At 36.3% G+C, this 22,369-nt stretch overlaps 3 protein-coding genes across 3 annotated transcripts; 2 read left to right on the forward strand and 1 right to left on the reverse strand.

The window, feature by feature from the left end:
• Positions 1-3,851: 3,851 nt before the first annotated feature.
• On the forward strand, positions 3,852-14,314 carry LOC128990197 (uncharacterized). Its single transcript, XM_054412485.1, has 5 exons — positions 3,852-4,075; positions 8,540-8,590; positions 10,441-10,554; positions 11,732-11,948; positions 13,491-14,314. The coding sequence occupies exons 1-5, from the start codon at positions 4,008-4,010 to the stop codon at positions 14,265-14,267; spliced, it is 1,227 nt and encodes a 408-aa protein (XP_054268460.1). The 5' UTR covers positions 3,852-4,007; the 3' UTR covers positions 14,268-14,314.
• A 3,122-nt stretch (positions 14,315-17,436) lies between these two features.
• Positions 17,437-18,165, forward strand: LOC128989182 (uncharacterized). Its single transcript, XM_054411052.1, has one exon. It carries the CDS (start codon positions 17,437-17,439, stop codon positions 18,163-18,165), a length of 729 nt encoding a protein of 242 aa, XP_054267027.1.
• Positions 18,166-21,676: 3,511 nt separating this feature from the next.
• LOC128989183 (uncharacterized) lies at positions 21,677-22,369 on the reverse strand. Its single transcript, XM_054411054.1, has one exon. The coding sequence runs from the start codon at positions 22,367-22,369 to the stop codon at positions 21,677-21,679; it is 693 nt and encodes a 230-aa protein (XP_054267029.1).

A 22,369-nucleotide genomic window follows, 5' to 3' on the forward strand; every position in this document is an offset into this window, starting at 1 on the left:
GACGACTCTGCTTCTGCTGTTCCTTTCCTTTCCCTCTCACGCCACATGGGTGACATTAACCTGAACAGACATGCAGGAGAAATTAAGAAAATAATGTTTTATCACTTATCACTGATAAACAATCTCTCGTTCTATGGTTTCATCAAATGCTTGCTTTTAGTCATGAATATTAGAAAAGAACCCGCGTATCGATCATTAATATCAGGCTCTTTATTAAAAACTACTTCATTTATGTAAAAATTGATATTTACAGTATTAAAAAATAAAGATATCTTAACACTCCTCTTCTCTAAACCAAAGAAGCCGGCTTTCCTAACTGTCACTGTCGGATTTAGTTTCCGAATACGGCTCGGGACTTTGAATGTTGTACAAGTCTTTTTAGGCATTGAAGTTTCATTGTCAAATTTGGCTTCTAGGAAAATCTACCTTTGCCCTTAAATAAACGCAGCTCTGCTTGTGTTCACCATGCAGTGCCTTCCAACTACATCTCCGCTACAAGAGTTCAGGTTTCGTTCCGGGAGAAAACATATTAATTTCCATTTCGAATTGCTGGGTTTCGAATGGGTTGTGCAATCCATGGAAATAGCTGTAAACGCTGAAACTCAAAACAATTTGCAAATCGTCCAGTATTGGCAGTATTAAGTCAATAAGTAATTTATTAGGCCAGATCAATACATGCATTAGCCAAGTCAAATTTATAGCATAGATTAAACATACTCCCTTTTAATACTTACTTGAAAACATCTTGTTTATCTTACACAGTGAAAACAACTATAAGTATTTACAAGCATTAACTACAAGTTAATTCAACAAACTAGTCTTTCAAGTGTATACCAGCTTTCACGGACGCTATTGCCTTATCTATCAGTATGGACTTTAACTACCTTCTAAATTTACCCACATCCTGTTCAGTCTGTAATGGGAAAGGAAGTTTATTGAAGAGTTTCACAGCATTGTAGTGAAAATGCTTATGGTAAAATGCAGTTGAATGACGGGGAATGGCAAGGTTTGAAGTGTTCCGGAAAGAATATCCGGAAAGCATGGTTTATTGTGTGGTTGACACAGAGTCCTTTCCATGTCGAATGCATGCACACACTCACTCCAACGAATTGCTGATTATACTTGTGTTAATACTTTTTTAATCTTTTGGTGTCTCATATTATTTTCACAGTTTATAATTTGTTATCTTTGTTACCAGTCTATTTTTGTAGGTATTATTTTATTGTTGTTGTTATTGCTTGTTGTAAAGTTATACCATCATTAAATTACTGCTTGTTACTTGTTACCATTATATAATTACGATGCATAGTTTACTTTGTTGTTATTTATTGTAGTTCTATATTTATTGACAGCTTTCATATTTGTTATTATTGCACGATTTTTCTTACTACTGATATTACTACCGTACTTATAGTTCATAGTTTGAATTAGCACGATTAATTACGTGTTTAGAACTTTTATCTTGAACTTTCATCTTCAGAACTGCCATCTTGTAAATCATCTAGTTTTAGGCAACATTGTATTTAATGAAGAAACCGTTGGAATAAATAAATAAATTGTCACTTGAAAGTGTTCTAAATTAGTAAGTTATTACAACTTAATTGGATTCGTATATAATTGAAAAATTAATATGAGCTATATGTGACCCCACGACAACGTACTACACCATAGACTAACCGACCAACCAACAACACAAGTAGGCTGCCCCCATCCCATTGTAAATTTTACCTTTACCGGTTCTTCATCGTTGCCCATAGCCACAGTTGGATGGATTGCGTTATAAAAAATTAAAACTTTGACTATATACACTATATACAAGGCGGTGGATCATGATGTCCAAACTGAGTCATAGTCAGGGGTTTCAAAAATTCCCTGATGGAGTTAAGGGGCCTAGTCTTCAACTTCCTTTGACATGTGCGCTACGAACACTTTAACTGGTAGGCTTCTGATTTCAACACTGACACTATTGTACAGCTTTATGGCCAGAGTGGGGAAACTATTTGCAGTCCTACTGAGCCGATGGGATGGAAGATCAAGTTGGCTCCGGTTACGAGTATTGCAGCTATGAAGAGGTTACCCCTGAAGCTAAAATCATCTAAGTTTTTCTTTATGTATACAACACTGTTTAAGACTTACTGGCTGAACAATGTCATAACTCCCAGACGCATGAAAAGAGGTCTACAGTGGGCGTCAGCTTTGCTAGACGTTACAATTCTGAGTGCCTTTTTCTGGAGTCTGAAGGATCTCCTAGAACCAGGTGTATGACCCCACAACTGCAACTATAGTTCAGATGACTATGGAATAGGCCGTAATACACTGTCAGTAAATACTCTTCTCACGGCCACCTTTAACTCCAGGCCGCGGCCTGGTAGAATTGGCAACGTTACAAGTAGAAGAACACAGTAGAATAGACAACAGAAATGAAATTTATATTATTTCTTTTGTCTAAGATAGAAGGGATGATAGCATCAATATGCTGATAATATCGTTGCAATAAGAGAGGAACGCCCACAGTTCAATTCTGACTTAAGAGTTGAGCGCCCACTAGTTATATTCTGACTTTTTTCTCAGAGAGGAACGCCCACTTGTTAAATTCTGACTTTAATATCAAAGGGGGACGCCCACTAGTTGAATTCTCTGACTTTAATCTCAGAGTGGAACACCCACTTGTTATATTCTGACTTTAAACTGAGAATTCTAAGTTTTAACTCAGAGATTAAGACAACATTTTTTTAACAGTTGATGGCCCTTCAGCGCCGTCGTAAGAAACAAATTGTAAACAAAACACGATCTCTACAGTGCACCGGACAGAATTCCGTTTTATTTTGGTTAAACGGGGTTTTAAATAACCAGAAACAGAGTATGTTTTATCTACGGTACTAACAAGCCATAAACATCAATGTTGAAATGAGTGGAATATAGGAGCATAATACAAGGTATTTCTGGAATTTAAAATACTTGGAAATAAGATATTTTCAAATGATAACGACATATAGCCACAACGACCTGTAACTCCAGGCCACGGCCTTCGAATTGCCAACATCGCAAGTAGGGAGAATTATAGCTCAGTGGTAGGGTTATAACAGCTGTTTTGTTTGAATACAACTAATGGGATTTGCTGGATACATTTTAAGAATACGAAATCTTATACTGGACTATGAAGATATTGACTCCACTTTAAATCTACAAAAATAGATTTTCAATTAAAATATTGTTTTGGTTCTCAGTTCTATATGTTTTATTTTCAATCTTTTAATAAATTGATGTTCATAAATATTAATTTATGAACATAAATTTATCAAAAGTTTGAAAATATTGACTCCTGCCTGCTTTAAATGCACGGAATTAAATTTTCAATTCATATTGTTTTGGTTTTTAATTCTGTATATGTTTTATTTTCAATATTTTAATAAATTTATGTCCATAGATTTAAATTTAAATCCATAAATTGCGAAATAATTACCTGATGTCACCTGTCTGCAATGTTATCTTATGGGACGTCTGACACTAAACAACCATACTTGCATCGTGGACGTGCCTTGCCTGGAGTTATAGTGGAGCTATGGCTAGATGGTCGTGGTAGTTAAAGGTGGCCGTGAATAGGGCTGTGATCCCGTGATGAAGCACGGTTGCATGGGTCGACGAAGTTCATGAGTGAACCTCAATATTGCCGTTTCCACCCTGCTTTCAACCATAATGCAATTATAGCAAAACAACACAATCCTTCTGTTTGTTTACTACTGACTCAGTGAACATTGAGGTCTCATGGGTAAAAATACCCAGACTATGATCACATCCACATGCAGCAGCCATGCAGCTAACAGCTAGCTGTCTGCGCTGTTTGCTGTGCTCTCAAAACATATAACCTAACCTAAATAGTGATGGCTCAAAAACACTGTAAACAAGTTTAACTTTATAGGCCTGGCCTAAGTTATTTATGTTTTTATATGGTAGGCTAAGATGAATTTGTATTTTTAAGTCATTAATGGAATGAAAAATTACTAACTATGTCTCAGAAGAAACCTAAAGCCAAGAATGTAAGAAACATTTTAGCTGCACCACTTAGTATTCAATGGTAAGTTATGTTTGGCTAGGCAAAAGCCACAATATAAATATTTATCAATATATAAAAGAGGATGTGTATATATATATATATATATATATCTAAATATATAAAAGGCAAAGCCCTCACTGACACACTCACTCACTCACTCATCACTAATTCTCCCACTTCCCATTTACCTAGGAGGCTGCAATTTGGTACACCGATTCTTTAGGCATTAAATCGGAAAACTAAGTTGTTTTTATTCTGATCGGACTCTCGGGCTCCGCCCCAGTGGCTCTGGAGTTTCCCATGTTAACCTTTATGAGAAATGGAATTAATGAATCTTAACAGCTGTTTCAATTAAACAAGTTGGTTCTGTTCTATGATGTTCAATAGCATTAAAGTTTCAAGGATTACCAACAGGGTGCAGCACTATTATTTCTTTTACATTTATGACAACAGCTAATTTGCAACCAAAATGTGAGTGAGCATAGCGAACGAACTTCAACCTGGAGGCGAGTTAGCGTAGTGAACGAGCTAACCTGAAGGCAAGTGAGCGTAGCGAACGAGCTAACCTGAAGGCAAGTGAGCGCAGCGAACGACCTCCAAGCTAAAGTTGAGTGAGCGTAGCGAACGAACTTCAACCAGGACGTGATTGAGCCATGCGAACGAGATCATCTTGAAAATTAAGAAGTTAAACGGGGCAAAGCCCGCGGGTTACAGCTAGTTTATCAATATTAAAGCCATGTTTACACCGGAGTTTCAAACAAAAAGTTGCAAACTTTTATTGCAATCAGCAGTTGCAAACAATACGGTTGTTTAAAATAAAAGTTTGCAATTTTTATTTCATGGTTTTGTTTCTATGTTTCATGAAATTGTTTGAAATAATTTTGACCTTGATTGAAACATCATTGATTGAAAAAAACTTCCACTGAAAAAAAATCAAAAATCGACTAAGTTAAATTGGATAAACGTTCTTGTGACTGTCGGCATACAAAAGCCTTTTTAACTTAGGCATTTGTAATAATAGCCTAGGCCTATTCTGTAAAACATGCTCCAATGAAGACTTTCTCAGTTGCTTAGTTTTACTTACTTGGTGATTTTGTCTGTTTTTTTTGTATTTTTTTAAATCTTTGTTAGCACTTCTCATAACTTACATGCAGGGCCGCCCCGAGGGTAGCCTAATAGATGCCTGGGGCGAGATTTAAATTTTCGCCTCCTCCCCAAAAAATGTACCTATATTTGTGGCGTTTGCGTCAATATCAATATCAAATCCGATCAATATCAATATCCGATATATCAATATCAAACGTTTTGCAAGTACTTTTTATAAACGTAACAACTACACTGAACTAAATTACTAAAAACATTGAATTTACGGCTCACAACGGACATCACAAAACGACTATGAGTTGACGTAAGAGTTTGAGCTTTGAGGTTAGAAACAAGCAAGTGTAGGTGGGGCTGGGGCGTGTGGGCGAATACGCAGTATTGCCAATAAGTCACATGCCAGACGTGAAAGTAGTAATAGTACGAGTTGTACAGGGTGACACAAAGGAACCGTATGTTTTTAAATAAGTAGTAGGCTACACAGTAGTTAAAAGGAATAAAATGGTTTTAATACTGTACATAGTGAGGTAAACATTTGACATTTTTGTTACAAAACAGTCATTTTTTTAAAATGACGTCATACATATGGTGGCCATGTACTTATCTACAAATGTTCATTCTGGTCTGAAAATCATCTGAAAATTGGGTCAGGAGGTCTTGTTCAATGCCATTGATATATTCTTTGATTGCAAACTTCAAATCCTCTAGAGTGCGTGGTTTGTGAGCATGAACACGCTCCTTAAGAAACCCCCGAAGGATATATAATCACTAGTGGATAAGCCATGTGATCTTGGCGGCCACAGTATGTCTCGCCAAAGCGAGAAATCACCTTGTTAGGAAACATTCATTCAATACTGCTCTCGGGTGTTCTCAATGTTCAATACTGCGATGTTTTCGGGTGTTCTCGAAGTTCTAACAAGGCCTGGTGGTTTCTTTCTTGTTATATTCCCAGTTGTTCGGTCGGAACCCTAAAACCCATCTTAATAGCGTATTTCGGCTTGGAACCGTTTCATGGCGTTCAATATTAAAATTTCGACTAAGTTCCCGCTGGATTTGACGACGGATTCACCATTTCGGAGCAAAGTATTGTATGCGAAAACGCGATGGTCTAGGGTCCACTGAGCCATTTCAACAAAAATGGCAAGCCTCACTGAAGGTAATGGCATAACTTTAATCTTCCTATCACTTGCGACAACAATGGAACAGCTGTTTAAAAAACGCCCAGTTCTTTTGTGTCACCCTGTATATTAATTAACAGTATTTATTTTATAAATAAAACTAAAGCTATGGATTGCCTTTTTTTAGAATAGTCATTGTCATTGATTACATGTTTACAAGTTTCCCGTAAAATATTCCTTTGAGGTTTGCTGATAAAGTTGTTAAATTTTTTACCTTCCAAAGCCGCAGCGCTTCACTAGCCGTGGCGCTCAGTGCGGTCGCCCCGCCCTCGGGGCGGCCCTGCTTACATGAATATGGTTTAGCACTCATTTTATCCTCTTCGTTTTCATTAAAACCTGGCATAACATTCTTTACCCCATGTTTGATCATGGGAGTTATATGATGCTAAAATCTGTAGAAAAAAGAAGAAATATCCAGCTACACATACAGCCAATCTGGTGGTTGTCACTATAATTTTTAGTTGAGAGACAATCAACAAGATTATGCCCTAGGCCATCAACAGGTTATTTTGTGTCAGCCTCTGTCACAAACAGTTGAACTCTTCATGACCAGATCTCACCAGATCTGACTGAGACAGGATTTGTACACTCGATGTTTGGTCTCCTAGCTGTAAAACTTTGTAGACCCCTAAGCTTTTATCTACAGTCCCACTCGGCTTATACGTAAACGAAATTTGCTTCCCATGTATTTCTTATGGGAGTTAAATTTGGGTTTTCTTTCCCGAGTTTGTTTGGCTCTTCTACCCAACCTATTTTTATGATTGAGGTATCAAATTGAATGTACATGCACGTACAGATTTCACATCAAGTATCGGCATATATTTATATACAGCCCACTCGGCATATACATAAACAAAATTTGCTCCCCATGTATTTGTTTCCTTTTCCTTGAGTTAACCTTTTGATTCTTCCATTCAATTTCTATATTGCATCGAAAGAGGTGATTGTGCGTTTTTCTTATAATGTGGGATAGTGTTCAAAGCTTTAAATTATGTTCATTGATTTATGTTATTTACTTATTAAGTTAGCTCAGTATTAAAAAAACCACAGCAATTTATGTTGCAGACAAATGTTGTAGATATAATTAAGTGACACAATAACCATAGTTTGGAGGAGCCTTATGTGTTATAGGCCTAACTGGTAAAAAAAACCCCATCTGTAGAGTATTTCGCCTTGTGACATGGACATTGATTAAACTAATTTACATAAAAAACAAGCACCTCATAATCGAGCAATTTACATTGGATGAGGTGGTAAAGAACCGATCTTCTCTGTGTTTTCTCCCCGTGGCGAGGCCCGGGGAGGCCACAGGGAGAACAACTAGTTGTAAATAGTCTTAAGATGAGTTTTTGTCATGTCACTATTGATAACCAATATATTGGCCTTTGTAACTTAAGGGGACAAAATGAATTAATTAATAAACAAGTGTTTTTCTTAATCATATATCTTTTACTTAAGGTAAAATTATCAGCATTGGTGGTGGTTTCTTAATATTTACCAGAAAATGGTTGTTGCAAAGACAACGTAACCTAAGTTACAGCGGTACTCGATTTAGATGCTGTTGCAAAATTATGGTCACCATAGCTCATTTCAGTCCTGAACAATCTTCTCATTACAAATAAAAAAAATTGTGTAGTGTAAATATTAAATATACACTCAGCTAATCTAGGCCTATATATTTAATTCCTGTAAGCCAATTGGTCCCCATGAAATATCTCGAGCTAGGAAAAAGGTAGCATGGATGTTGAGGATTCATTTTAAAGCTTAAGGTCCAAGTAAAAATATCAGAAGTGTCAAAAATTACCCTTGCTCTTCAACACAGGCCGTCAAAGATCCAGTAATTTTGTACTGGAATTACTGCTACAGTGGTTCTATAAGCTGTTTTAAATAGGACCAGCTGATGTAAACATTACATATTTGTTTGTTTATTAATTTTAGTGTTTTAATTTTTTAAGGTTGGAACGGTAATGGAGTGTTGAATTGTATCGTGGTAGGGGAAGACCCCGACTACGAAGGAGAGTATTTAGGAATGGTGCACAGCATAGGGTTAAGGCCAAATTACAATGGAGGTGGTGGCAGCAATTGCTGCTATTGGCCCCCAGTATAATTTAAAGAGATAAAGATTCAGCGATGGTCAGCACCCATACCTAGGGATTAACTGTGAATTGTTTATAAAAACAAGTTGTTCATGTCTTCAATTTTTTAGGTCTGACGGTAATCCAGAATGTGTGGCAGCACTTCAGAAAGTCTTGGAAGAGTATGTATTGTTAAGAATTGTTCTAGTTTAGACAATTATATGCTTAAAATTTATGTAAAACAATTAGTTGACATAGTTAAATCCAGTTTTAATTTAGTCGAGGTACTCCTGTTTTTAAAGAACAGATAATTTCCACTAAGTAAAATGAAATTAACTTATGAATAATGATTAATGAGATAAATCTGTACAGATCCAGTTTGTTAAAGCAATATAATATATTTATTGGCCATCTATTTTTTAAAGCTAAGAGGCGGCATTTACAAATATAATAATCAGATACTAGGTACTATAATGAGAAAAACTTATTTTTACATGATTTTTCAAAGATGGTAGCAAGGTAATTTTGCTGATTTAGTAGCTATGTGGAATAGGTTAATTGCTTCAAAGTCACTTGAAATAAAATATTAAGTTGTATCTTGTGGAGGGCTTGATTTGCTGTTTCTAAAAGTTACTTCTTTAGCATAGTCGTTAGAAAGAAAATTCACTCAGAACATAAACTTTTCTGCAACCACAGAGATTATGCTTAAGTAACAAATAATTTAAATGTTTATTTGAGTAGTAAATATAAAAACACAAATTTAGGAACAGAGTATAAATTGATTGTGATTATGGTAATTGTTCATTACGAGGGCTGTTGGGAAAGTGACATCTGTTTTTCTATAAATAAAATACAGAAGTACAAACAACAAATTTTATGATATACATCTTAAAACTACGTCTTTCCTTTACTTTTCAAACTAGTTTCCTTGGATATTTAAACACTTCGAACTAACTTCCCCTTCAAAAACATCACACGCAAGTGCCTTGAGCCATCCCATGACTGCATCTTTCAGTTCCTCTCATTCCTATCATCGTCAAATCGCTGGGAGCCAAGCCTTTTTTTATGTGATTGATGAGGCAGTAGTCGCTCAGATTCTAGGCTTTATGGAGAATGCGAAAAACATCCCATTTGAACTGGTCTATAAGGTTTTCTGGGCAGTATGAGGATGTGCTTTGTCATGCAGAAGGACGACGCAAGACGACAGAAGACCTCAGCATTTGTTTTGGATCACCCGTCTTAGGTTCTTCAGAGTTTCAACGTACGAATCTACATTGATTGTTGCACCACGTTCCATAAATTCAACCAGCAGTACCCCTTTGGAGTCCTAAAACACAGTTGCCCCATTGAGCACAAAATCTATGGCAACTTAAGGAAGTCACAATTTCGTACAGGACAGTCCTGGAAATTTGTGAAATTCGTCAGAAAATTCTGAGATGGTGAATCGTTGGTTGTTTCAAATATTTGTGTTGATTTTCTCAACCAGTTCATCACTTTCCACAGATGACCTGCCACTTCTTTCTTCATCATGCACATTCGTTCGGCCATTTTTAAACGAGTGAACCAATTCCCGAACAACTCCTTTACCTGTTATTTTGGATCCAAACACAGCACAAAGTTCTCTATGAATAGCTGCTGCGGAATACTATTTAGCTACAAAAACCGAATCACAGCACGCACCTCACACTTGGCGGGATTTTCGATTGCAGTACTCATTTTGACGAGCGACGGCAAAAAAACTGATCACCTTTAAACTACTACGGCTGGACGCCGATTGACCTGCGACGCACGCAGGCTCAAGCATGGCAGCGCTACCCGCTCCACTTCCCACGCAAGAAGCAAATGGAGGTTATTTTCCGAACTGCCCTCGTATTATCAAAATCTTCAGACTATTTTTACAATCCCCACTGCAACTGTGCGGAGGGTGACAGTTTTTCATAGGGTCTTTCCTTTGCAGCTAAGTAAAGACAACTTAATTTTCACTTTCATTTTTGAGTGTGTAATTGAGAATAACTATCAATATTTTGCACAGGCTTCTACCATTGGCAAAATTAGAAAACAAAAGTCTCAAGCTCATTTCCAAAGAAGCTGAAGGAAAAAATCACCCAGAAAAACCTATATTAAAAAAGCACAACAATGTTTTCAGGTAAGAGGTAGTCTAGAATACGTTATTAAACAAATTCTATGAAAATTTTCTTCAGCGATTGGTTAAAATTTTGTTTTCGCTTAAAAACTACAGTACCAACATTTTCATTTCTAAAATAGTTTGTAAAACAATGAAAGCAGTTCCCCATATTAAATATTACATTAGAGAAAGACCTGGAACAAATCCCTGTCTGTTACAAAGGTTGCCTGTGGATTTAAGGTTTCAAATATGATGTTTGCGCCTTTTCTGTACTTCATTCACTACTTTCACTAATATCAGTTCCTACCCCTATGGGACGAATAGTTATAAATCACATGTTATAATCATATTTCTGTGGAGTGAACTCTTGTTGAAGTATATACGGACTTGAATGGAGAAAAGTGTCTAAACGTAAATGCTTTGCGTATCAAGTGGAAAGAGTTTGCATGTGGTCGTTAATATTTTCTTGGTGTTTACATTGTTTGGCCAACTACTGTCATTCATGAATTTCATTTCCGTCATACAAAAATCGGAGCAATTTTTTTTTCTTGCGAATTGCAAAGTGTGACTAAAGGCTCCCGAATTGTAGGGGACTTCTCTTGAGACTATCAAGGCCATTTATACCCTGGTAGCCCTAAATACTAATTATCAAAGATGGGTGAGAACTGGCTACAATAGTAGTAAATTAAGTAAGAAAAACTGTGCTGGTGTCAGATTTGAACTAGCTTGCTTAATTGTGACAGTAGCTCATTTTGTAGCTTAAATTACAGACAATTTGCAAAAAATATCCAGCTGTCCTGAACATGCAAAAAACTTGAGCCCTCCTTCCTCTTTAGGCAGGCCTAATTACCTGTCTTGTTTGGATGCCTAATTATTATATAGATGCTATAGCTCACAAAAAGTTATTCTACCAGTTTAACTTGGTTAAAAAATTTCTCATTTTTCCTTCGTCACGTCGTTCATTATACCGTAGTTCTGTGCCAATAATAAGTTAGGCTACATCAGCACTCTGTCGTTGGTGTAATAAAACTATGTTGTTTTTTATTATGAATCCAGCAAAACTTTAAAACGGAGATGGAATGTCTGGTTTTATCAGCAGCCAAAGGTAAAACCTAATCCTGTTACATTCTGATTGTGTTAAAGTTAATCATTTTCAAAACTTTCAATGCCTAAAGATTTGATTGTAAATCATTCTCAGATCCTACCTCACTCCGGGATTCCAGTCTGTTACCAGAGGATTAGAGAAGGGTGAACTTAGTTGTGTGATGATGGCCGGAGACATCAGTCCTCCCATGATACCGAGAGTCATCTGTAGTTACTGTCACAGCAACAATGTTCCTCTCATGGTAGTCCCTCAATTGAAACACATTACCAAGACTACTCTAGGCTTCTCAACTATGGCGTTGGGCCTCAAGGTACAAAATTAATTCTATTTGTTTACAATTAAATGTTGATGACTTAAATTGCTTAGCTGGAGATCCATTATTGATGAATAAGACGTTCAAAAGAGCCTACGAGAGAAACTTGTAACCTCTACTATTTTGAATACATGACACATACGTTCTCATTTGTTCAAAACAAGACTGAAGAGAGAGTTGACGAATCTTGTGTTCTACGGGGTAGATGAGTTCACTAAATACTGTTGGAGTTGAATTGATTACAACATTTTCTTCCCCAGGGGTTTAGTTAGATTTTAGTGAATGTTTATTAAAATAATTACTGTTATTTCTTTTGATAGGAGTTTATTTATTGTTATTAATTAATAGTTTATTCATTTCCCTACTGTTTTTACATAGTATATATATATAGATTTTATAAATAAATACCTACCCAATTTCCGACCTTAGTTTACACAGCTATATATTATATTTTATCTTATATGTTGCATTTTTTGTATTGACTGACGTTTGCTATACAATGTACGATTGTCAAAAAGCAATAAAGAGATTATTATTATTATCATTTATTATTACATACATTTAAAAGTCTGTTTCTGTTCGCTTACCGGCAATGTTGCGTACCTGTGCAAGGCCTATCGAACCAAGAGTATTCATATTAATGTCGTTTATACGTTTTCTATTAGTTTTAATCAAGTATATTGTGTAAATTGAATTCCAAATATTTGGTACATTCAAGATTGCTTCAGAAAAAACCTCAAGGTGTATTCAAATTAGAAAGTTATACTCAGGGCCCCCAATAAATCCATTACAGTTCCTTCTGTAATATTTTAAAATTTCTTATTATGGGAAACTGTTAAATTAATGTGATAGTGTTCACAGTGATTTATTTTTTGTAGGAACTGTGACATATGTCTACCAAGTCATGAGATTGCATAAATGTACTGTATATTTTCTATTTGTTTCAAATTTCACAGTAAAATATGTTGTCATTAGATGAAGTATTAAATAAGTTATGACTAGGGCATTCCAATTCTAATGCCTGGATAAAAGTGTATGACTTAAAAGGTTTTTGTATGAAAAACAGTTTTTACATATCCTCTGACTAAAATCACTTTAATATAGTGACCATCTGAAATAAACTAATTTGGATGGTCTAAGGAAGCTGTAAAATACAAATATCCTCATCCTGTATTTTTGAGTACGTTATTCAAATACATGTTTGTAACTTCCGACTTTATGGACCTTATTCTGTCTTATGTTTGAGCTACCACGTTATATTGTTTTACCAGCATTGTCATAAGCATTTGGTGTGTTACTAGCTAGTAAGTAAGTTGTGTCTAGGACTTTGGTGCTTGTGAAACGGATTCAAACCCAGGCATACACACACAAAATTAAGGGGTTTGAACACTTTTACATAAAAAAATTTTAGTGTCATACATTATAAGTTCTGTTGGCAATGGTGTACAGTCAATCACTGTATTTGATAATTTTTTACTCTACTAAGGATATAAGTTTTTTATTGTTATTATTTAATAACCTTATTTTTTCTTCTTTCAGAAAATTGCAGACACTCCAAATAATCAGTTTTACCCTATCTATCAAATAATTTCCCAAAATCCCTCAGTTTTGACAACACCGTTTGACAAAAGTAAAAGTGAACAACTTGTAAATAAAAAACAAGAGGAATCCACAGTTGTTAAAAATAAAGCACCGGTTTTCTGTGACCCTTCCACTAAACCAAAAGTGTTATATCTTTATAGAGATAAAGGAAGTGAAAGAGTATTTAGACCTGGAATGGGAACAAATGGTGAGAAAATAATCAAAGTTAGTGATACGTCAAAAGATGTTATGGATGCAGATTTTATAGGTTTCAGTAAAAGTGAAAGCAAGATTTCAAAACATTCAAGTGTCAATGTTTTCAAAACCTCTGAAAAAGGGAACATCAACGACGATGATAGTGATTGTGACAGTTTAGATGAAGACAATATATTCTTTGTTGATAACAACCCTGATCAAATGTTACTCGACACGGAGCCAATGAATGATGAAGACATGGAATCTCAAACTGCCGTTGCACCTGATGATAAGCTATTTAAAAATAAGGGAATAAAAAAATCTAAAACAACCAATGAGAGATACTTTAGCGGCGAAGTAAAACAAAAGGGTAATCATAAGAAAAAGAGCAAGGAGAAAAAGAGCTTCAAGGAAAAAGTAGAAGGATCAAAACCAGATCAAATAGAGAAAAGAAAATTGCCCATATCTCACTCATTCAAACCATTGACTATTAAAACTGTAGTTAGTAATCCTAAGAAGATCAGAAGAAAAAAGAAATAGAATTTCCAATAAATAAAAATGGTTTTAATTTAATAAAAAATTACACTTTTTTATTGGTATATTTATTCAAGCCTTTAATTAGAGGTAAAACAAGATATTGAAATATGAATGTTTTTGTCGTAAAATGTACATGAAGTTCAACCTAACCCATGAAATAGGTATCAATTATTAATGTTGATAAAAAAAAAATAAAGATGTAACTTTCAGAAAGGGGGTTTTATCTATATCTATATCTATATCTATACTTCTATACTATTATATAAACATCTAATGGTGTCTGTATGTGTATTACTAATAGGTGCAAAAACTACTGAACCAACTGGGCTTAAATTGTACAAAAATATAGCAACCATACCAAGGACCATTATAGGACTATTCACATTTCGATACTGACCAAAGGCTTTGCCCCTTTGGCTTTAAAAGTTCTGAAGTGAACCTTTTAAAAGTAAATATTGATTGGTCTCCATGGCTGTGATGAGAACCCTAACAATGTTTGTTTACATTTGCTTTGACATTTAAATGTAAACAAGAAGAACTGCTAAACTGCATATTATTTCACAATTTCAGACAGCTGATACAAAGAAATTAAATATAATATTTTCCATAACTTTGAGGTAGGTTTACTTAAACTAACCTTTTATCATGGATTATTTATTCTAAAACTAAGTCAATGATTATAGAAAAAAAGATTCTATAACCGTTGCTGTATCAACTCCGGCTTTGCTTTCGATTTTTTAAAGTGTCCAAGTTATGAAAATAATGTTATTGATATGTTTTCATGGAAACAGTATAAAAATTTCAAAGTATAGATGTTTTATATGAATTTGGAGGCTACTTTAAATAAATTCTAACTGCTTAACATGTGTTAGATTAACTTAACATAACTTGCACATCACATTGTTTTTTATAAGTATATTTAGGTAAATTAAGTTATTATGTTTTGCTCAATAACTAAATTATACGTCGTTGATTTTTGTTTTCTAAAATCTGTTGTATATGTGTAACTATATTTGACTATCAAATAGTACAAAATACTCTTATTTTATCTTTACGTAGCTTTCAGTTCACATTTCCTTTATTTGATACATTTATTATTTGTGTTTTGCCACACCACTGATTAAATTAAACCAAGGAAAATATCATAAAACTAAGCAGTACACAGTGTTTTTTTGTTTCTAAAATCAATGAAATATCTGTAACTATGTTTACTTAATGGTAAGTGTGAAAATGTTAAGGCAATGGACGATGAAACTGATTAAAAGTACTGGTTTGTATATTAAGTTGTTTGTTGATATTTTTGTAGAGTAGAATCAGAGATGCAATGAAACATATACTGTATTTGCTATTAAATTTTTTAGTCCTTGATGCTTTGATAATCATATTAGTTTTGTCTGCTGTCTTTAATGCTAAATTATTTGTTTAAAATTTTGTATAGTACCTATAGACATAGTTTCTTTCATATTTCAAAAAAACTGTATTGATAAGGCACAGCAATATTTCTAAAGTTTATAACAGCTGACTTAGCTAATGATTTATTGTGAGTGAAGAAACTGAAGATGGAAGGATTTGTGATGTAATATAAAGAAGAGTGAAATTAAAAATACCCCCGCCGCAGCAAACCTGCAGACTAAGCGAATTTCCATTTGACTGATTGGATTTACACTGAAATGTCTACTTAAAAATATAACATTTATTCTTGATTTAAATAGAATTAGTTTAACAAGTACTTAGGTTTGCTGCATCAGGGAGGGTACCGTAAAACTGTTTTTTTTTTTTTTTTTTTTTTTTTTTTTTGTAAAATGTGAATAGTTAGTAAGAAATAAAAACATTTTCCAAATTTGATCAAAATACGTTCACAAACAAGCAAACTACAACAGTTTACTTATTCTCCATCCTACTAATATTATAAATGAGAAAGTTTGGATGTATGGATGTATGGATGTATGTTTGTGACAAGTGAACGCGAAAAATACTGGTCGGATTGGGCTGAAATTTGGCATGATGATAGCTCACATTCCCGATTAACATATAGGCATATTCTTATTTCAAAAATCCTTTCGGGCTCCGCCCCAGTGGCTCTGGAGTTTCCCATGTTAACTTGATGAGAAATGGAATTATTGAATCTTAACAGCTGTTTCGATTAAACAAGTTGGTTCTGTTCTACGATGTTCAATAGCATTAAAGTTACAAGGATTACCAACAGGGTGCAGCACTATTATTTCTTTTACATTTATGACAGCTAATTTGCAACCAAAAGGTGAGTGAGCGTAGCGAACGAACTTCAACCTGGAGGCAAGTTAGCGTAGCGAACGAGCTAACCTGAAGGCAAGTGAGCGCAGCGAACGAGCTCCAACCTAAAGGTGAGTGAGCGTAGCGAACGAGCTCCAACCTAAAGGTGAGTGAGCGTAGCGAACAAACTTCAACCAGGACGTGATTGAGCCATGCGAACGAGATAATCTTGAAAATTAAGAAGTTAAACGGGGCAAAGCCCGCGGGTTACAGCTAGTAAGAATATAACATAGGAATTTTAAATTTACCATTTTTTGGAATTTTCTCCGTAACCATTAGGCTCATAATAACGCTTCAATATACTTAATTATTTGTTTTTTTAAGCTCTACAAAATGCTTTGGTAAGAAATTGCTAAATTTTATGTTTTTTGGGTCAAAAATGGGAAAAACCTATTTTTACCCCATAAAACCCCCCGTAAACCCCCGTTCCCATGGTCCGATCATGCTGGATCGCGAACTCGTTCGAATAAACGTACGTTTACACGTTTGTACCAAATTTCATCAAAATCGGATCATCTTTGCTTGAGTTATCGTGCTGACGGACACACATATATATATATATGAATTTGAACGGATGGTGTTTTTGGCCTCTAGGGACCTCAAAACGAAAAAAAAAATCGGTCCCGCGTCCAGGTCTTACGATGAGTACTACAGTAATAGCTTATTCCCTATATGGGAAATTCGCTAAAAATGTTCATTTAAATTTAATAATTAGTATTTTTGCAACTTCAAAATTGAAATTTAAAATGTCAATAATAAATTAAAAGATATGTAAGATGAAGGCACATACGAGGCTGTGGTCAGGCCTCAGATTACCTATGGTTCACTAGTCTGGTGGACAAAGGTGAATCAGGTAACTGTCATAGCCAAGCTAGAAAGCATGCAAAGGCTCGGCACGCTACAGGCCACTGGAGCCTTCAGGAGCAGTCCATCAGCTACTCTAGAAGTCGCTCTTGGGCTGCTACCACTGGACATCTTCATCAGATCTGAGGCCCTCAAGGCAGCTTACCGTCTGAGGGTTGCAAATCTTTGGAGGGAAGGCCTGTCAGGGGCAGGCCACTGCGCCATTGCTAAGACTTTGGCTGAGTGTCCTGTGCTTGACATGACCTCGGACTTCCTAAGCAAGGAAGCAGTTTTCACCAAACCCTTTAATGTTGAATTCCGCTCCAGAGATGAGTGGAAACATCAGGAAGGGCATCTCCAAGATATGGAGAGCTTCATATGGTACACAGACGGCTCCCTAATCGATGGAAAATCTGGTTTTGGGGTTTACTGTCGATCACCCAGAAGAGAACTATCAGGAAGTCTGGGACAATACTGTACCATCTTCCAGGCAGAAATCTATGGCATCTTGGCTTGTGCCAACCTAGGACTAGCCAGACGGTACCAAGACAAAAGGATAGTGATTTTATCTGATTGTCAGGCTGCTCTCAAAGCTCTTGACTCAAATGAAGTCACCTCAAAACTGGTCTGGGAGTGTTTCAACACCCTCTGCAGACTTGCATCACAGAACTCTGTAACTCTCGGCTGGGTCCCAGGCCATGTAGGCATTGGCGGCAACGAAAGTGCAGACAAGCTGGCAAAAAAAGGTGCGAGCATGCCACTTTAGTGAAAAGAACCTCATTTATATAGGATAAATACTTTAAATAAAAGTCCAGAGGTTTCCACTAAATATTATTGTTTAATTTATCATACTTTTACAAGTAATTAACAATTAATTGTTTAGAGCAAATAAAAATGAACCACTTTGGTTGAAAAGCCTAAAAGAATGTCTCTTTGTTTATTTTTCTTTTCATAGCAACCCAAAATTCAATAAACTATTTAAAACATCTGTCAGCTGATAAATCTGTCAGCTCACTACAGGAGCCCCCTACGAAGACTGGAAGTCCATGGAGTTTTGGAGGGTTCCAAAAAGTCACAAAAAAAATAACAAAAAAAATAATAATATCAGCAAGGACAAAGGCGATTTCCATCAAACTGAAATTGGATTCTTGAATGTCACTTTTCTTCCAGACTTTGTCGTATATGACTTTTGAAAATCCACATCCTTTGAAGTTTGAGATACAGTTGAGGGCTTAACTTCATCATTCTGAAGGACATAGGCTGGTTTAACTCTGTCAAGACTAACTTTAACAATAGAACCATTCACTTTTATCGTGATAGTTTTACTGTCTTTCTTGATCACTGGATGAGGTCCGGTGTATGGATGTTGTAAAGATTTTCTCACAGCATCTACTCTCAGAAAAACGTGCAAACATGTGTCCAAATCACGAAAAATGAAGCTTCGGTTAATGCCGTGTCTCTTGATATTTGTTGGTTTTAATGATGAAATCTTGAGTCGTAATCGAGACACAAAATTAGTCGGATCCTCTAAGGGTGCTAGCTGGGTTGTTGGCATAAAATACTCGCCAGGGAGGCGTAAAACCTCTCCAAAAACCATTTCAGCAGACGAGGTGTTCAGATCCACACGGAAAGCATTTCTTATTCCAAGAAGCACTGTGGGTAAGGATTCGACCCACGTGGAGGCGGAGTGGCACATGATGGCTGCCTTGAGTTGTCTGTGGAAACGTTCCACCATGCCATTTGCGCACGGGTGGTAACTTGTTGTCCTTAATCTTGAAAATCCACACAATTTTCCCAACTCAGCAAAGAGTGCAGATTCAAATTGTTTACCCTGGTCTGTTGTTATTCGCAAGGGAACACCATACCTTGATATCCAACAATTGAAAAGAGCTGACGAGACTTCTTCTGCAGAGATACCTTGCAAGGGGTGTGCTTCCGGCCATCTGGTGAACCTATCTACTACTGTAAGACAGTAACGAAGATTTCCAACTTGGGGTAATGGGCCGATGATATCCACATGAATATGTTCAAATCTACAATTTGGCAAAGGGAAATCGTTGATAGGTGTTTGAACATGACGAGTAATTTTTGAACGTTGACACTCTCGACAGGACAAGGTCCACTCTTTACAATCACGATTTATTGAAGGCCAAACATATCTTGAAGTTAACATTTTATTCATGGATTTTATACCAGGGTGACTTAAGTTATGGATTGAATTAAACGCTTCTCTGCGTAAACATTTGGGGATATACAATCGTTCACTACCGTTCTTTGTATCGCAGTAGACAAAAACATCAGAGCCAGGAACTGGAACTGGTTGAAGACAAAGTGAAGTACTGTTTTCGAGAATAGACTTAAGTTCCTCATCATTAGATTGAGAATCTGCCAAGAGATGCAGATCAATTTTACTAGTCTTGTTGGCAGAAATAGATTCTATCCTAGAAAAACTGTCTGCTACTATGTTTGAAGCACCAGAAACATGTTGAATGTCAGTCGTGAACTGTGAGATAAATGAGAGATGGTTAGTTTGAACAGGAGGTAGTTTGTCCTTCTTTTGTTGAAAAACGAAAGTGATGGGCTTGTGATCAGTATAGATAGTACAGGAGTTAGCTTCTAATATATGTCTGAAATGTTTAACAGACGAATAGATGGCAAACAATTCCCTATAATAAGCGGGCCAACTGGCTTGCTTAGGTGTTAGTTTTTGGGAAAAGAAGGACAGAGGTTCCCATATTCCATCTTGATTCAATTGTTGTAGTACTGATCCTACTGCAGTATTCGATGCATCACAAAAAAATGCTAATTTACCATTAGCGTTGGGGTGACAAAGTAATGTGGCTTCGGCTAAATGATCCTTACATTTACTGAATTTTTCAGTCAATACATCGGTCCAAGGGACTTTCTGATTCCCTTTTAATGACGAAAGGACAGTGTGGAGAGGGGCTTGAAATTCTGCAGCGTGAGGAATAAACCTGCGGTAAAAGTTCAACATTCCCAAAAATCGCCTAAGACCTTTGGCAGTTTGTGGCAAAGGATAATTCTGAAGGGCGTCAATGCGATCAGGCACAGGCCTGGTTCCGTCAGCGGTTACTTGATATCCCAAAAAAACTACTGAGTCAGTGTTAAATACAGATTTCTTCACATTTATAAGGACGCCATATTTGACTAACCTCTTGAACAGAATACGGAGGTGTTCTTCGTGCTCGACAGGATCTTTTGAGAAAACAAGGATATCGTCAATGTAGGGGAAACAAAAACTTAGTCCCTCTACGACTTCATCAATAAACCTTTGAAAAGTTTGACCAGCATTCCTCAAACCGAAAGACATGAACGGGAACTCAAAGAGACCGAATGGGGTCGTTATTGCAGTCTTGGGCACGTCTTCTTTATTAACCGGGATTTGGGTATATGCCTTTACAAGATCTATCACAGTGAAAACTTTACTACCGTGTAAACAATTTGAGAAATCATGGATATGTCGAACAGGGTAAGAATCTGGAATAGTGCGAGCATTCAATGCTCGGTGATCGCCACATGGTCGCCACTCATCATTCTTTTTAGGTACCATATGAAGTGGTGATGACCATGGGCTTTTGGAACGACACGCAGTTCCATTTGCTACCATGGATTCAAACTCTAATTTGGCAATTTTATATTTATCTGGAGCTAACCTTCTTGGTCTTGATGAGACTGGTGGGCCAGGAGTCGTATTTATGTAATGCACTGTGTTATGAGGAATAAATCTTGGTAGGCTACTCCTAAAGGTTTTGTGATTTCTGGAAATTCCAATAACAGTGGATAGTTTGATGGGTCGGAAGTAATTAATTTAATACTATATTGCTGAGTATTCATGAACTGACATTTACTTTTTAATTGTGTAATGTTGTCAATTAAGAAACCGTTACTACAATCAGGTAATAAAGAATAGTGAGCTAGGAAGTCAGAACCAATGATTGGAGTGTTTACTTTAGCTATTATGAAATTCCAGACTAGAGTTCTTTGTAGACCAATATTTAAGTTGAGACATAAACTACCATAAGTGGGTATTTCAGAGTTATTTGCAGCTCTGAGTTCTATCCCAGATGGTTTTAAGGGTCTTTTGACTAAATTTAGTGGTATACAACTTACGTCTGAACCTGTGTCTATCAGAAACTTATAGCCTGAATTGTTATCAATTACTTGTAACCTGTTGCTGTGGTTGCTGTCAACCACCGGGTCACCGGGTGATTCATGAGTTTGGCGTCTAGGCACATGACAACTAGTCGACACCGCATCTAGTTGCCTAGCTCGTTTTTTGTAGAAGGATAAGTGCAAGGAGTCACGCATTTGGTGGCTCGTGATCCATAACGTTTATGATACCAGCAGTAGATGTCATTGTGGGGTGAGGTACTATGCTGTTTACTGGGCTGGCTCTGACTTTGCGATCTGAACTTACTATTTTTATATGTCATCAAGTCGTCTGAAAGACAGTTAACTTTCTCCTCCAGCATTGAAAGTTTCTCCAAAATTGCCTCAAAACCTCCTCCTTGATTGAGATTGTTGTGACTATGTGGGTTCTGAGAAAAGGTATTTGTTGGCTTACCTCGGTTTGACAAAATAGCGTCACAGCTCATTGCAGGTGAACTCAAAGGTTGAACCTCCTGGATCTTGTCCGCTGTAACGGCCAATGATTCGGTACTGACCCCAGCGCCTAACTGGGTTTGGAGGATGCCTTGAATATGCGCAGGAAGTCGCTGCATCCAGATTATCCTCAGCAAGTCATCTTGAACGCTGCTGCCAGCTAACGATTTCAGTCTTCTGAGAAAGTGTGATGGCGTATCTGTACCGAGTTCTTCTTCTACAAGTAACTGTTTAATTTTCTTATGTTCCGAGACTGATAATCTTCTTATTAATTCTTTCTTCAGGCTCGTGTAAGGGTTTTCCAGATTTGGGTTTGAGAGTAAATCCTCTATTTCGGAAGCAGTCAT

The sequence above is a fragment of the Macrosteles quadrilineatus genome, unplaced genomic scaffold, assembly GCF_028750875.1.
Source record: "Macrosteles quadrilineatus isolate MER2022 unplaced genomic scaffold, UCM_ALF_1.0 Scaffold_3__2_contigs__length_128488019, whole genome shotgun sequence".
In the NCBI taxonomy this organism is placed as follows: Eukaryota; Metazoa; Arthropoda; class Insecta; order Hemiptera; family Cicadellidae; genus Macrosteles; species Macrosteles quadrilineatus.

Excerpts from the sequence above, each read along its gene's own strand:
- LOC128990197 (XM_054412485.1), top strand. The coding sequence starts at position 4,008 with ATGTCTCAGAAGAAACCTAAAGCCAAGAATGTAAGAAACATTTTAGCT. Across the intron at positions 4,076-8,539 it reads GCACCACTTAGTATTCAATG|GTCTGACGGTAATCCAGAAT; the intron begins GTAAGTTATGTT and ends TCAATTTTTTAG. Across the intron at positions 8,591-10,440 it reads CTTCAGAAAGTCTTGGAAGA|GCTTCTACCATTGGCAAAAT; the intron begins GTATGTATTGTT and ends TATTTTGCACAG.
- LOC128989182 (XM_054411052.1), top strand. The coding sequence starts at position 17,437 with ATGCAAAGGCTCGGCACGCTACAGGCCACTGGAGCCTTCAGGAGCAGT.
- LOC128989183 (XM_054411054.1), bottom strand. The coding sequence starts at position 22,369 with ATGACTGCTTCCGAAATAGAGGATTTACTCTCAAACCCAAATCTGGAA.